The sequence below is a fragment of the Protomyctophum parallelum genome, assembly GCF_964188405.1.
Source record: "Protomyctophum parallelum genome assembly, chromosome: 7".
Lineage (NCBI taxonomy): Eukaryota > Metazoa > Chordata > Actinopteri > Myctophiformes > Myctophidae > Protomyctophum > Protomyctophum parallelum.
In genome coordinates this window covers 11,075,448-11,090,447 of record NC_139705.1, presented here as the reverse complement: position 1 = coordinate 11,090,447, position 15,000 = coordinate 11,075,448, and the positions used below count along the sequence as shown (strand labels likewise).

At 45.7% G+C, this 15,000-nt stretch overlaps 1 protein-coding gene across 2 annotated transcripts in view; it reads right to left on the bottom strand.

The window, feature by feature from the left end:
- The window catches only part of lama5 (laminin, alpha 5), a 94,375-nt gene that overhangs the window by 21,566 nt on the left and 57,809 nt on the right, over positions 1–15,000 (bottom strand). Inside the window, exons 23-45 of one of the 2 annotated variants that reach the window (XM_083769362.1) lie at positions 14,551–14,680; positions 13,619–13,761; positions 13,202–13,305; positions 12,905–13,058; positions 11,597–11,760; positions 10,975–11,083; positions 10,744–10,841; positions 10,248–10,470; positions 9,822–9,948; positions 9,438–9,577; positions 8,887–9,002; positions 8,481–8,692; positions 7,908–8,109; positions 7,230–7,374; positions 6,544–6,684; positions 6,177–6,338; positions 5,114–5,221; positions 4,765–4,848; positions 4,140–4,370; positions 3,459–3,572; positions 1,219–1,349; positions 848–928; positions 107–321 (exon numbers count right to left, since the gene is read on the bottom strand). In XM_083769362.1, coding sequence (XP_083625488.1) covers positions 107–321; positions 848–928; positions 1,219–1,349; positions 3,459–3,572; positions 4,140–4,370; positions 4,765–4,848; positions 5,114–5,221; positions 6,177–6,338; positions 6,544–6,684; positions 7,230–7,374; positions 7,908–8,109; positions 8,481–8,692; positions 8,887–9,002; positions 9,438–9,577; positions 9,822–9,948; positions 10,248–10,470; positions 10,744–10,841; positions 10,975–11,083; positions 11,597–11,760; positions 12,905–13,058; positions 13,202–13,305; positions 13,619–13,761; positions 14,551–14,680 — 3,334 coding nt within the window. The remainder of the gene's footprint in view (positions 1–106; positions 322–847; positions 929–1,218; positions 1,350–3,458; positions 3,573–4,139; positions 4,371–4,764; positions 4,849–5,113; positions 5,222–6,176; positions 6,339–6,543; positions 6,685–7,229; positions 7,375–7,907; positions 8,110–8,480; positions 8,693–8,886; positions 9,003–9,437; positions 9,578–9,821; positions 9,949–10,247; positions 10,471–10,743; positions 10,842–10,974; positions 11,084–11,596; positions 11,761–12,904; positions 13,059–13,201; positions 13,306–13,618; positions 13,762–14,550; positions 14,681–15,000) is intronic. The other variant, XM_083769361.1, reaches the window with a different exon arrangement.

Here is a 15,000-nt window from a genome sequence, read left to right as displayed (position 1 = left end):
ATCAATTATTCTGATTAAGCACTTAAGTCATACTTTGTACTTGGGTTAGGGTTAGGGCTTTTTTTTTATTTCGACGTCAGGCCTAAACGTCACACAGCTCACTCACGTGTGCAGTTCTTGGCGTGGGTGGCGTCGCCGTAGTAACCGGGTGCACAGATCTGACAGTGTGGCCCGGCGGTGTTGTGCATGCAGCTCAGACACTCTCCGGTCAGCGGGTGGCAGTCGCTGAACAGCATGTTGGGGTCCGTGTTGTCGTGGCAAAGGCACGGCTGGCAGGTGCTGCCAATCACCATGGGGTTACCGAAAAACCCGGGAGCGCACCTGTGTGAAGAAAGAGAGCCGGGGGGGAGGGTGGATGTAATACTAATTAACGACAGGTGTTGAGAACACCTGGGTGCCCACATAACGTCGCTGTCGGGTGGAAACCGCGTGTGTCCAAAACGGCTGCTTTTCAGGAAATGGAACGAAATCGTGCAGAAATAATGAAAATAGCCTGCCTACGTGCTGGCTATGGCTATGGCTATGGCTATTTTCCACTACTTTTGCTTGACAATCTTGTATGCCCAGTAGGGCATTAAATAATGAAAAAACATACTTTAAATTTGGAGATACAAGGTTTCTGCCCCGAGAGCGATGATATAACGGTTTTGTATTCTACCAGTTATATAGCAGTTTTTCACCTGGTGCTCCAGGTCTAAATTAGTACGAGTAGTATTCTTGTTTACAGTAAACTGTATGTGAAGTGAAGTTGTCTGTAACACATGTACCATCTACTGGGTGTATACAGTACTATGTAGTGAGCTAAGGCCCAGCGGGGATGTTGTGCATGTGGCATACTGTACAGTACCTCTCACAGTGTGGCCCGGCATAGCCTTGCATGCACAGACACTGCATTCTGTTAGGCTTCTCCACACAGCCCATGGCAAAGCTAGAGAGAGAGAGAGAGAGAGAGAGAGTAGGTGTTTAGTGACAGTATAATGTTTAAGACTCATGTCTCTGAACAGAAAACAACTTAGAATTCTTCTGTTCTGCTCTCGTTCGGTCGGCATGTAGACATGCATGTGGACAAATTCTCACACACCACAAAACTATACTGAGACAGACGGCGATGAACAAGAGAGATTGCATTAGCAAGTATGTCATGATGGAGTGAAGAGGAGGAGAGGAAAAAAGAAAAAACTAATCTGGAATAATAACAAAATCATCTCTTGCACTGACTTGTTGGAAGCGACCTGAAGGGGACACGGACAGCTGGAACAGGACACCGCCTGTCCGTCGAGGCTGTTGTTGCCAAGGAAACCACCCTGGCACTTCTCACAGTGTTCACCCGCCGTGTTGTGGCGGCAGTTCTGACAAAACACAAACAAGACACAAAACGTTATACTGCTGCAATACGGAATATTCTGTGAACAAATGTTATTTTAAAACGGTCTGTATCAGAGTTTGTTAACCCCTGGCTTAAACCCTCTAGTCTATTTGAGTTACAACGGTACCGTTAAAAATAAAAGAATAAAATCTGTCTACACCAAATAGCAGATACAAGCTCAGAACACGTCTCAAAGGTTTTGCCGAATGTTCCCCGGTATAGGCATTAAGTGGTTAATACAATATAAGCACGTCTGCAGTGGTTGGAGTTAGGAGGTGGTCTCCCCACTCTTCCACTGACATATTTAGACTGTGTGTTTGGGTGGGACACCTACAGTACATACAGTAGGTTGATAAGAGGGCGTTCTTCTGTTTCATCTCACTAGTTGAAATGTTGTCTCCCCGCGCGAGAGATGTGGGTTTGAAATACCGGGAAGGATAATAAATCTTATGGATTGCAATTTCAATGTTATTGCGTTACTGTCAGGAGAGACGAGGGGGCAGCGAGGGCAGACTCCTGGAGAACAATGACGTTTGTTTACAGAGAGGAACAGGTCTACTGTCAGTGGTATCGCATCCAGACATCTTGCACGCACGCACGCACACACGCATGCACGCACGCACGCACCCACGCACGCACGCACGCACGCACGCACGCACGCACGCACGCACGCACCCACGCACGCACGTCGCACGCACGCCCTTCACCTGTGTTCCATTGCTTCACAGCTCAAGACCAAACACGTCGAGATCTTTAGAGGAGATATATCACAAATATCACATTTAACCCGTAGGGGCTTCAGATATCTCAGCAGCTTGTCTGTCAGTGGTTCAGCACTGCCGAGGTATTCGTTCAGTACCGCCAGCGACACCAATACTTCATACCTCATAATTTATATCTGGATTGAAAACTCCGATATTATTTTCAGCCCGGAGGATACAAATATTAGGTCCAAAGTGCTTGTAAGGAGCTTGTAAAATAAAAGCGACAAAAGCCAAAATAACATGAACATTGTACTGCAGCGATATATCTGGAACAAATCCAATCTAATGATAAATACATTTGGAGCCCCCAAGGAGCCAGATGATGCTTTCTAACTACATGAACCCTAGCATCCACATTCTTGGGACATTCGCCGAAAATAGCAAATGCATTGTTAACTTTCTCTCTCTCTCTCTCTCTCTGATGTTGCTGCTACTGCATGACACCTGAATTCCCCTCTGGGATCAATGAAGGTTAATCTTTATCTCATTGGGTCGTCATTGGTTGTGGTTTGGCTGGAAGGCACCAGATAGACTGTGCTGTTTGTTGTTAGTCTAACTGAGGAGGAAAGCAACATTAACAATAATGAGGTTGTAAAAAAGAAACATGCAGTGGAAGGAGGCAAAGTCAAGTTCATACAGATCAGCAGAAAACATAAAACCACCTGGCCACAATTTCATTTTTAAAATTCTTCTGCTCTGCTTTCATTCAGTTGGCACGTAGACATGCATGTAGAGAAAGACCTCAAGGCACACCTGGTACGCCAGTGTGCATACTGTATGGGAGCCACTACAGTAGAATCATCTAATTATTAAATATCTTTAGTAGAATCCAGTCCTCCTTGACAGGTTTAAAGAAGAGGATGTAGTGAAGTGACTCCATTAACCCATTTCGACCTGACATTTTAAATTTGTCTTCTAAATCCAGTATTCTGAAATACCTCATGTTTCTGTATGAGTGGTGCTCAATATTTCATGTCAAGGACCCCAAAAAATATATGTAATTGGCCTCCGACCCCCCATCTGAAAATATGTAGTTCCAGAAGCAAAGATTTGAGTTAAAATGTTCACTCTGTAAGAATATATATTCAAAGATTTGAGGCACATTTTCACGATTAAAAAAAATTAGCAGACCTACAAGTTCATAGCGCGGCACTCTGTGCCGTGCTATGAGCTTGTAGATCTGCTATTTTTCAATAGCTAAAGTGTAACATAATAATGCTTAAAACACCAACTGGGGTTCCCGCCCAGAATGAGTCAAAGGTTCTAATATTGCAAAACAGCTGAAAACAATAATGTACATGATAATGCAATAATGTTTTAGTCCTCACCAGACAGACTCCTGAGCCGTCCAGGCACTGGTCACTGTGCCCGTGGCAGTTGCAGGCGACACACTTCCCCAGGAACAGACCCTTAGTGTCCCTGTAGTACCCTGGAGCGCATTGCTGAGGAGAGGAGACGGGTGTTTTGTAAAACAAACAAATATATAGTAGATGTAAAACTTCACGAGCTATTTTTTTAAAGGAGAATTCCATGCTAGAAGGCTTTCTTACCTTTCTTTGTAGTTGTTACGTCCCCACCAAAGAGGTCCAGGTGTTTTTTTGTGCAAAAATTCCTCATTGGCTATTTCCCCTACCATAAGCCCTCAATGAATTGCATTGAATTGAATGGGGCTATGGGGTGTGTTGTGCTAATTAGCTTATTTCCATCTAAATAAGTAGTAAAGTGTGCCGCTTGGGATATTATTTACATTATGAAGAGAGGATATATACAAAAATATAATGATTTTGAGTGATGGAAATAAGCAAATTAGCACAACACCCCATAGCCCCATTCAATTCAATTCATTTAGGGCTTATGGTAGGGGAAATAGCCAATGAGGAGGTTTTGCACAAAATCACACCTGGACCTCTTTGGTGGGGACGTAACAACTACAAAGAAAGGTAAGAAAGCCGACACACATCGGTTGCATAATTGCCGATAACCAAATCATCCAAAAAAACAGTCTTTACCTGACAGGAATCTCCCAGGTAGTTGGCGGGACACATGCAGATCTCCACGTTGTTGGCGTGGCGCCCGGCGGGCAGCGTCCGCGCTCCCTCCAGCACGGCGGCTCGGAGCGACACGGAGTGCGCCGACTGGGAGTGCAGGGCGCGGATCTGGAGAGACTCCAGGCCGACCAGAACCATCATCAGCTCCTCTCTGGACACGGAGTTGCCCGTCTGGGCGTGGCGGAAGCTGCCCTGTGGACCGGAGAGAGAGATGGGAGAGACGTTTAAACCCTTTCTGACCTGAGATCAGATTCTAAAAAAAGGTCTTCTACATCCTGACAGTTTTCTGAAAAAGCTACGTTTCTATGTCAGTCGTTCTTGGATTAAAAAAAAATAGCAGACCTACAAGCTCGTAGCGCGCCACTCGGTGCGCTATGAGCTTGTAGATCTGCTATTTTTCAATAGCTAAAGCATAGCATAATGCTAACACCAAAAGGGGTTCTCGCCCAAAATGGGTTAATAACAGAGTTCCCAAACTCTCCCAATCGTTATGGGTCACGACTCCCATTTCACATTTAATTTACCCACATTGTTTTTCTATAAATACTTTTTTATTTAGTACCACATACTGCCAGAAAGTACATACCTCCACTATGTGTACTATTCCCAGATGTGGTTCTTCAGGTGACGAATACTCTCTCTCCATGAACACCAGGGTCATCTGGTTACCCTGAGCAACGAGCAGAAAACACAAATTATTAATTGATGTGTACGTTGTATTTTTGAGTTTCCCAAGTTTGTGTGTGCGTGTGCAGTGTAGTGTAGTGTAGTAGTGTAGTGTAGTGTAGTGTAGTGTAGTGTAGTGTAGTGTAGTGTAGTGTACTTAGTGTTTTCTGTGTGCTAGCCGGCATGTCAGATAAACGATAAGAAGATGTCCATACTCTATGTTGGAGTGTGTAGTGTACAGTTGTACACTGTTTGTGTGTGTTGTGTACCTTAAGTATGATATCAGGCCTCGAGGCCTCGGAAGGCAGAGACAGAGTGTCTCCTCTCATCGTTTGAGTGTGGAGACGGTACCTCAGATAACCTCCATATGAAGACACCTAGAGAGAGACACAAAGAATATGTTTTAAAAACATACATTATTGTTGTTGCTGTCCCGGGCAGAAACCATGTACATGTATTTTCCATATTTTGTATGCGTGTGGTTCCGTTTCTTTGATAGTGCACGTGTACATGGGAAATGAATGTAGCCCCCATTGTGAGTTATCTACTGAATCTCTTGCTCTTAGTGCAGTGATAAAATCAGTTGTCTTATACACGTATACGTATGTATATCCCCAAACAAGTCACGTGACTTGGCTGTGAATTTACTGTGTGCCTTAAGGCTCATTCATAGTCTGGATTTTCGGTGGTGAGGTGACCACAGAACTACAACATGACGTCACGAGCCGCGGTGAAGAGCAAACCACCGCCACCGCCCCAGCCCTTCTCTGTTTTTACTCACCACCGCTCAACGTTATTTCAGTTCCGGTGGTCACCTCACCACCGGAGCGGTGGTCACCTCACCACCGAAAATCCAGACTATGAATGAGCCATCACAACCCCTTTGAAAGTACAGTAGCCAAGCCAACCCCTGGTCCCTTACCTCACCAGACATTGAAAATATATGGAACTATTACTAGCAGTATGTGGTATGTGGTCTTCCACTGACATGTTTCCTAGTGTTTCCTGTTCCTAAAGTTCCAAAATGTTTCCTAGTCATGCCCTCACTCATCTTTGCCATGGTAAATACAGCGGAATCAAATCAATAACAAGGAAAAAAACAACCGAAGATCCATTTTGGGACTTTCAGTGATACGTCTGATATTCCCCAAGTGTGTCTGGTCATGTCATAGTGTGTCAACATGTTCTTTTATAATAAATGCATTTTGTACAAAATATGACATTGCAGTATCTTGTGAGGGAAGCAGTGTCCTTAAAGTCACATTTCACAGTCCTACATAAAATACTTTAAATTACTAATGCATAATTCATACTCTCGTTGTGAATTCTTACCGTATCTCCCAGGTAGGCTTTGGGAGCGTGCCAGTGGAGGTCCTGGTAGACATCGGGAACGTCACTGAGGTCTGCTTCCACCAGGTCCTGACCAGGGTACGCTACCACTGAAAGCTCCATCTTGTCCACTCCTATCAACACCCAGTCCTTCATGTCCATGGCCTGAGAGGAGGAGGAGGAGGAGGAGAGGAGAGGAGAGGAGAGGAGAGGAGAGGAGAGGAGAGGAGAGGAGAGGAGAGGAGAGGAGAGGAGAGGAGAGGAGAGGAGAGGAGAGGAGAGGATTTTGTGTGAAGTTAGTGAAGTTTAAAGCATTCATTTCATTTGATTCTTTCTTCTCCTCATTGGGGCTGTTGGGTCAGTACTGTACCTCCGTGCGTCGTTTGTCCGAGCTCCGGCAGCGGTCCGTGGCTCCGAAACAGAAGCAGCTGGTGCAGCCTTTAGGGTTGGTGGGGTCCAGGTGGAACGTACCGATTCTACACTGGTCACAGCGAGGACCCTGCACGTTCTCCTAAAGAGGAACACGACACACACACACGGTTAGAAGGGAGATGCCAACAGACGGACAGAGAAACGCTTGATTTATGGTTGCACGATGGTATCGCTTGCGGAAAATATCCGATGTACAGTACATCCAATGCACTGTGAGCTCTTAGATATTTAGCTATTTTTGGCAAGTGAAACTGTGATACCATTCTGAGCATAATTAAGAAAGTGTGTTATTGTTTAAAGGACATACAGTACTGATGGCCATGGTGACTATACAACTCATGGTAACCTTGACAAGGAGCCATTTGATTCCATTCATTTCTGTTCAGTGTGAAAATAAATGTGCAGAGACTTGAAACCTGCATGAGATAGTGTAGATAATCGAATATCATTGTGCATCAAAGTCATTTTTAAAGTCACGTTATGTTATTGCACATTAATGCATTTCAAAGCACTAAAGACAGTCTACCCGAAACTTGTCCCTGTGTCTTCTGTGTGTATGTACGTGTGCGTGCGTGCGTGCGTGTGCGTGCTTGCGACCGTGCGCGTGTGTGTGTGTGCCTCCACCTTGCAAAGACACTGTCCAGTGAAAGAGTTGCAGACGTCCTCCTCTGTTCCGGCCTCGTTGCAGTCACATGGTCTACAGTTGGGGTAACCATAAAATCCGGGAGCACAGCGCTCACACTGGCGACCAATGATGTTGTCCTTACACCTGGGGAAAAAGAACCATGGCGTTTTAACAATGGTTTTACATATGAATGGATCATGTTTAACAGGACGGCAGACAGTATAGGGACACTGCCAGAGAGGTAGAACAGACTGACAGAAGTCAGTACTGTGTACTGTATAGCTGTGTGTTATGCTCGTTTTATACTTGGTTGCATGCGAGTGTCGCGCAACAAATCGACGAGCTCACAGTGCGTCACAGTGCGTTGAATGTGCGCAACTAAGTATAACTCAGGTTTTAGAGACCCTGTAGGCAGAGAGATGATTGCAGATTTGCATCCCTGCCTTGTCTGAACAGAGCTTCAAGCATTCCTGTGTGTGTGTGTGTGTGTGTGTGTGTGTGTGTGTGTGTGTGTGTGTGTGTGTGTGTGTGTGTGTGTGTGCATGTGTGTGTGTGTGTGTGTGTGTGAAGCACTACACCACCATATGTACTGTATAGCTGATACTACATACATACATACAGCTCAGGAAAGAGAGAGAGGTGAAGAACGGAACAGAGAGAGAAAAATATAATCTCACCTGCACTGTCCGCTCTGTGTGTCACAGCTGGTGTCCGGGGTGGTGACCCCCGGGCGGGAGCAGTTGCAGACCTCGCAGCCCACCACCGGGTGGCAGCCAAACGTCTGGGGCTCGCACGTGGTGCACTCTGGGCGCACGGTCCGAGGAGGACAGATGCAGTCGCCGGTCACCGGCTCACACAGTCTGGTACCGCAGTTACACGCTGCACAGACACAGAGGAGGAACTCATGAAACTATTTTATAACGATGTTATGAGCAAACTGACCCGTTGGTTTTCCTAAACATGTTATGTTCTGCTAGAATACATGTACTAATGAGCCTGCTTTGTACTGCTGTGCTGTGGTTCCCAGGGAAAGCTCTTCTTTACTCCCTTCCCTTGTTTATGTATTTTCTTGAGATAACTTGGGTTAATCAAATGTGAATGTACCACCTTAGGTGTATTCGGGCAATTAGACAAACGGTTATTCACACCGACCGTGAGATTTCCACCCGACAAAGATATGTTAAAATTCTTATTAAAACGATTAAGTGAAACCTATGAATGCCACCCAAAAACACAGATCTACTACTCACGTCTGCAGTTGGGGAATCCCCAGTGGCCCGTTGCACACATGGAACAGTCCCGGCCAATCACATTGGCCCTGCAGCGGCACTGGCCTCCGAAGGCCTCGCAGGTGTCGCTCTCGGCGCCCACCTCGTGACACGCGCACGGCAACGCCCCGTTGTTGAAGAAGGCCGACATGGACACCGCAGAGGACAAGCAGAACGGAGAGGCTGTGGAGGGGCTGGACGGTGGGAGAGGGGGAAAATACATTAAAGCAGGGGTTCTCAACCAAGGGGTTCATGAACCCTGGGGGTACTTGCTGGGTCTGCAGGGGGGGGGGGGGGGGGGGATAGTATATTAAAAATAAACACTAGTTTCTATACGCAATAGAATGTCTCTAACAGTTGAAATTGTTCACTACACTTATTGTCTTACTTGATGTGGAAGCTGTTCTGTCCACAGTTGCTGATGAAGTCGTATGATTTGTCCAGAGCTTCCTCTTTCAGGTAGTTGTGGTGGAACTGGCTTTCTGGAACCATCATTACATAGTCCTGGAGAAACAGAGGATCACATGTGAGAGGAGAGGAGAGGAAGATAGAGATAGAGATAGAGATAGAGATAGAGATAGAGATAGAGATAGAGATAGAGATAGAGATAGAGATAGAGATAGAGATAGAGATAGAGATAGAGATAGAGATAGAGATAGAGATAGAGATAGAGAAAGAGAAGAGAAGAGAAGAGAAGAGAAGAGAAGAGAAGAGAAGAGAAGAGAAGAGAAGAGAAGAGAAGAGAAGAGAAGAGAAGAGAAGAGAAGAGAAGAGAAGAGAAGAGAAGAGAAGAGAAGAGAAGAGAAGAGAAGAGAAGAGAAGAGAAGAGAAGAGAAGAGAAGAGAAGAGAAGAGAAGAGAAGAGAAGAGAAGAGAAGAGAAGAGAAGAGAAGAGAAGAGAAGAGAAGAGAAGAGAAGAGAAGAGAATCTTCATGTGTACCAGCCAGAGAGTCTTTCCATCAGGTATCTGAACGGTGATGAAGACTTCATGGTCGGTCACGTCCAGGATGATCTGATTCTCTGACACCAGCACGTTGCGGCAACCGTACCCATGGGGACAGAAGGAGGCATTGGCCTGACCTGGGGCAAGAAGACATATAGTAGAGAGAATTAATCAATTAATTCATGAATTACTTCAGTTCTGAATCAATCAACCAACAAAACTCCAAATACCAATATCTTTGGGTTTTATTTGACACTAACTTTATTGTCAAATCACATTACAAGTAACAAGGGGTGACATTATTAATTGTGCTTGGCAGCAGGCCGACCCATCGATGCAGTTATGTAAAATAAGGACCCCGTGTTGTAACAATGATCTCACCCTGCCAGATGCGTCCTGCATTGATGTAGACCTGAACGGCGTAGGTGGGGTGGAGGGGCTGGTGGTAGTGGATGATGAACACATACTTCTCCAGAGAGTGGACGCGGGTAGAGTACACTGCTGCATTCTGGAGACACAGAGAGAGAGAGAGAGATAGAGAGGTAGAGGGGGGGGGGGGGTGGGTGGAGGGAGAGGGAGGGGAGAACACAGTGGATCAGTGAGGTGTACTGTAATCAGTGATTTAAGCTGTTCTGCTATGCACCTGTATGTAAACAAAAGAACGACTTCAAAGACAAATTATCACGGAGGGATTTCTGTCTGTCTGTCTGTCTGTCTGTCTGATGTCTGTCTGTCCGTTCGTCCACCTATATATTTATGTCATCGCCTCCCTTCTCCCTGACGCAGTTCAAGTCTTCTCCTCCTCACCTGCTGGCTGTCCAGTCTAATGTGCTCGGCGTTGTCGGCCACATTGGGCGGCCTGTCCAGTCCTGCCCAGAGAGGACTGTCAGCCAGGTAGTGGTGTTCGGGGGCCAGGGGAGGAGCGGCAGGCGGAGAGGCCAGGATGGGCTCCTGGACCGAGGACCCCTGTCCGTCCTTCAGGACCAGGGAGTTGGACGGGGTCTGGAAGCGCGAGGGGACACAGGCTGAGCTGCAGAGAGAGAGAGAGAGAGAGAGAGAGAGAGAGAGAGAGAGAGAGGGAAGAGAGCAGCATTTGCCACAGTGAGACACCTCACTCATATTATCAGAGATCCAGCTAACCTTGTTAGCTAAACGACAAGATCCTGTAAAATCCTCATTGTTGATTTAACTAAAGGTAAATGTCCTATATCTGTACACTTTTGAGATTTTCAAGTGGGCCATGATCCGGAACCACTGGACTAGACTTTGTAAAAATGACTGAACAGGTGTGTGGTCAATCTACCTGTCTGGAGAGAACTGTCCGTGCGTGCTGATACAGTGGACTTTAGGTTCCACATACTCCATACTCCACTGGTCCTTGGGTACCAGGTAAACCTTGTGCTGGATGGACAAAGACAAAACATATTTTACTTTTTAATCAGGGGATTATGAGACGAACATAAACTAGAAAGCTAGAAAGTGTGGTTGCACTGCAAGAAAAATGAATCATGTGACGTGTGTGAGAGGCCAGTACCAGGAAGAAGCTGGCGCGGTCGGAGATGAGCTGGACCTCAGCGTCGGCTGGCACAGAGAGGACCGCTACTCTGTTCTGACCATCAATGGCCACCGCTCGACACAGGAAGCTACACACACACACACACACACACACACACGGGAAAACACATCAGTTACATATAGGCAACTTGTGTCCAGCAATCCTGGGTGTTAAGCACACACGTCGGACGCACACACAAATACATACTGTAGTGTACACACAAACACAAAAGAAAATACTATACACGCATGCAGCCATGCACGTGTGCCCAGACAGAAAGTCACAGAAGAACAAACAACGCAGAGAAGCCATGCGCAAGCACGTACGCACGCGCGTACACACACACACACACACGCACAAGCACACACACACGCACACACACACACACACACACTCTAATGAAAACCTGTTGACATTTCAGATGTGCAGACAGTGACGGTAAACTGTGGACCAGCTGTGTCCACACACACACACACACAATCTTCAAACACACGCAGAGACTATTCATTTTCAAATACACATTATGGCCTTGCCAACCCCCTCAGCTTAAACACACACACACACACACCCACACACACACACAGAGGGCCCCTCTCCTCACCTGTATTTACAGTGCACCAGTGCGACCGTGTACTGGTGTGCACGTGCTCCAGGTGTGTTGATGGTGACGGCCAGAGTCTGAGGAGTCTCCTCCTCGCTGGAGTACTCCACTACCAGCACGCTGTCCCCTGGAGAGGACAGACGTCCTCGCAGCTGGACATTGATCTGGACAAGGGGGGACGCCGCACGGTTAGCAATGAGGTTAGAAATGATGGCAAGGCCCAGGCCGTAGCGTAACGGTCTGGGCACCGGACTGGTGATCCAGTCGCGGTGTGCCGCGGGTTCGACTCCCGAACCCGACACGGCCTTTACCGCATGTCATCCCCCCATCTCTCTCCCGTTTCCTGTCAGCCTACTATCTGTCCCTTAAAAAATCAATAAAAGGCGTAAGCCGCAAAAAAATATCTTAAAAAAAAAAAAAAAATGATGGCAACACTTTGCTTCAAGTTCACGTCGATAATACAATGCCTAATAATACAGTGGCTTCATAACATAATGCATTATGAGCTCAGCGGAACAGCACATTAGTCAGTTACTGTATAGAGCGCCGCAGTCCCGCCCCTTTCATGACGACGCCAGGCCCAGGAAATAGTTTCCAATGCTTTTTTCCCATAGACATTTCAAAACTTATTTATTTAAAGACCTTATAAGCGTCGTACGAAGCCAACTGTTGTCGTGACAAATCATGACAACAAACACAATATTTTGGACCAAACAACAAAATAATTACAAAGAAGAAAAACAACAAAATAAGTAGTTTGTAGTTTGTTGTCATGATTTGTCACGACAAGAGTTGGCTTTGTCCGCGGCGTAAACATTAAATAAATACTTTCTGAAAAGTCTATGAGGAAAATGAACGGGGATTACTTTTCCGGGTCTCTCGAGGGGGCGGGACTGCGGCGCTCTACAAAGACACTTTATAACGGACTAAGTCGTGGTTATAATGTGCTGTTGACCGACACAAGTTCTTGTTCAAAATTATAAACATTTAACGAGCGTTATGTTATAATGCAATTATGATGCATCATAGACCCGACCTTTACTGTAAAGTGCAAGTTATTATGCAAAAATATGAAGGTATAAATATCTGTATGGCTGTATGGTACAATATACAGCCGAAGTGATTGGAAACTTTTATGATTAGTTTTGTCTCTCTCATTCTTTAGTATTCATAGCCATGTTTCACTCTCACTCACACATACTGTGTGCATGTGTGAGCGCATGTGTGCACGTGTGAGCACGCACACACACACACACACACACACACACACACACACACACACACACACACACAACACGAGTGTCTTACATCGTTGCCGCTGCAGATAGCCATGTCAGGGTGGCGCGGCGTGATCCTCTCCATCTGACAGGGGCGTGGCAGGTGGTTGTCATAGCGACAGCTGGCATCGTGGCCAGAGATGGAGGGGAAGGAGTCCAGAGACAGGTACTTATAGAGGAGACAGCTGCAACACAACAACAACATGGACCATTACATTGTGTGAGCTCGTGTGTGTGTGTGTGTGTGTGTGTGTGTGTGTGTGTGTGTGTGTGTGTGTGTGTGTGTGTGTGTGTGTGTGTGTGTGTGTGTGTGTGTGTGTGTACTTACTTCTGGCTGGCATCATATCCAGTGCTGTAGGTACAAGGATCTGTTACTCTCATCTGTAGGATAGGAGCTTCATAGTACGCACTGGGCAGAAGAACCAAGTAATCCTACAGGATAAACGCAGAGAGTTATTCAATGACAATCATTTTGTACTTTTACTCAAATACATTTTGAAAATTCCAGACTTTCTTTTTACTTGTTACAGAGTATTTGTATTGATACTTAAGGATGTAATATATACTTTTTTTTGTATGGACTTTTGATATAAAAACACACAAATGAGAATTTTACAATTCTTTTGGCATCCATTGTTAGGTATGCCCATATGATGACCACGGATATGGTCTAAACGTGTGTCACTACACCTTTAAGTGAAACACTTGAGTACTTATTTCCAGAGTGTGTGTGTTTGTTTCTCACCAGCAGTATCCCCTCAGCTTCTATCACAACAGTCCAGGTTCCTGGGTTGAGAACAAACGGCTCCACAAAGTTGTTCTGGGGAACATTGACGAAGGTTGGCTCTACACTGGGCGCAAACACGATCTGTTTGGACTGTTCTGAACCTGACGCACGCAGACGCACACACACGCGCACACACACACACACACACACACACACACAGAAAAGTGTGAATATGTTATCAGGGGGAAATTACAAATTAAGCCCTATATACTTTACCACGAATAGCAAAAAATATCTAGTAAAATAAATGGTAAGTAAGTAAGTATACATGATTTGAATATGTATGGACATATTTAAGGCCTAATATTTCTACCATTGCTACAAAACCTGTTGACAGTGTCATGGAATTCTGGATCGATCAGCTTATTGATGAGGCAAATAGGACTCGAGACAAGATTCTAAGTGGTGATGGTTTTATGCTGTACATGATGATGTCATGGGGAGAAGTTCAATGGCACTACAGGTCAGTGGCATGGTAGATATCATAGTTAATTATAACTGTGCTATACTTCAAGGGCAAACTGAACCACAACAAGATAGGCTATACCAAAACAATAGCTATTAGGCCTAGTGGAGACATCTAGGCTCTTACAAGCTACTAGTTATCATAATGTATCATAAATAAGGTTACATAACACCAGTCACAATAACAACATAGTACAAGGAATCATAATTCTGCGGCATTATGGGCATCAACAAGAACTTGAAGGCTTAATTTAGGTCTGATAATATAAATGTACTGTACCAGCATACGCACACTCACCCACGCACACACGCCACGCACGCCACGCACGCCACGCACATTCACAAATAAACAGGAAATACAGTAAGTATAAAAAAAAACCTTTTAACACAAAGTCAAAAAGACCTGCGATAGGTGGAAGACATACCTCTGCGGCTGTTCTGATAGGCCGTTATTTTACCGTTGGAGGTGGAGCCTTCAGAGTTAATGTATCTGAGGATGATACGAGTCAGATACACGTCTGCCTCGCTCACATGAACCTGCAGCCTCACTGCAGTCTACAGCAGGGAGGAGGAGGAGGAGGAGGGGAGGAGGGAACACAGAGGAAAGGATAGGAGGATGAAAGGAAAAGGGGGGGAAAGAACATAGCAAAGAGTAAGGGATAGATGGAAGACAGGAGAGGAGGTGAAGAGTGGAATAGCAGAGAATAAAAGCCTTAGTCACAGAGCCTGTACTACTATAGGTGGCCTGTGAGAGACCCTACCAGGTGATAATATGTGACCCTAGCAGTGTACCAGGTGAGCTTATAGGCCACAACTCCATCTGCTCCTGGAGCCAGAGGAGAGGAGCGAGGGGCGGACGGAGATGACGAGGAGAG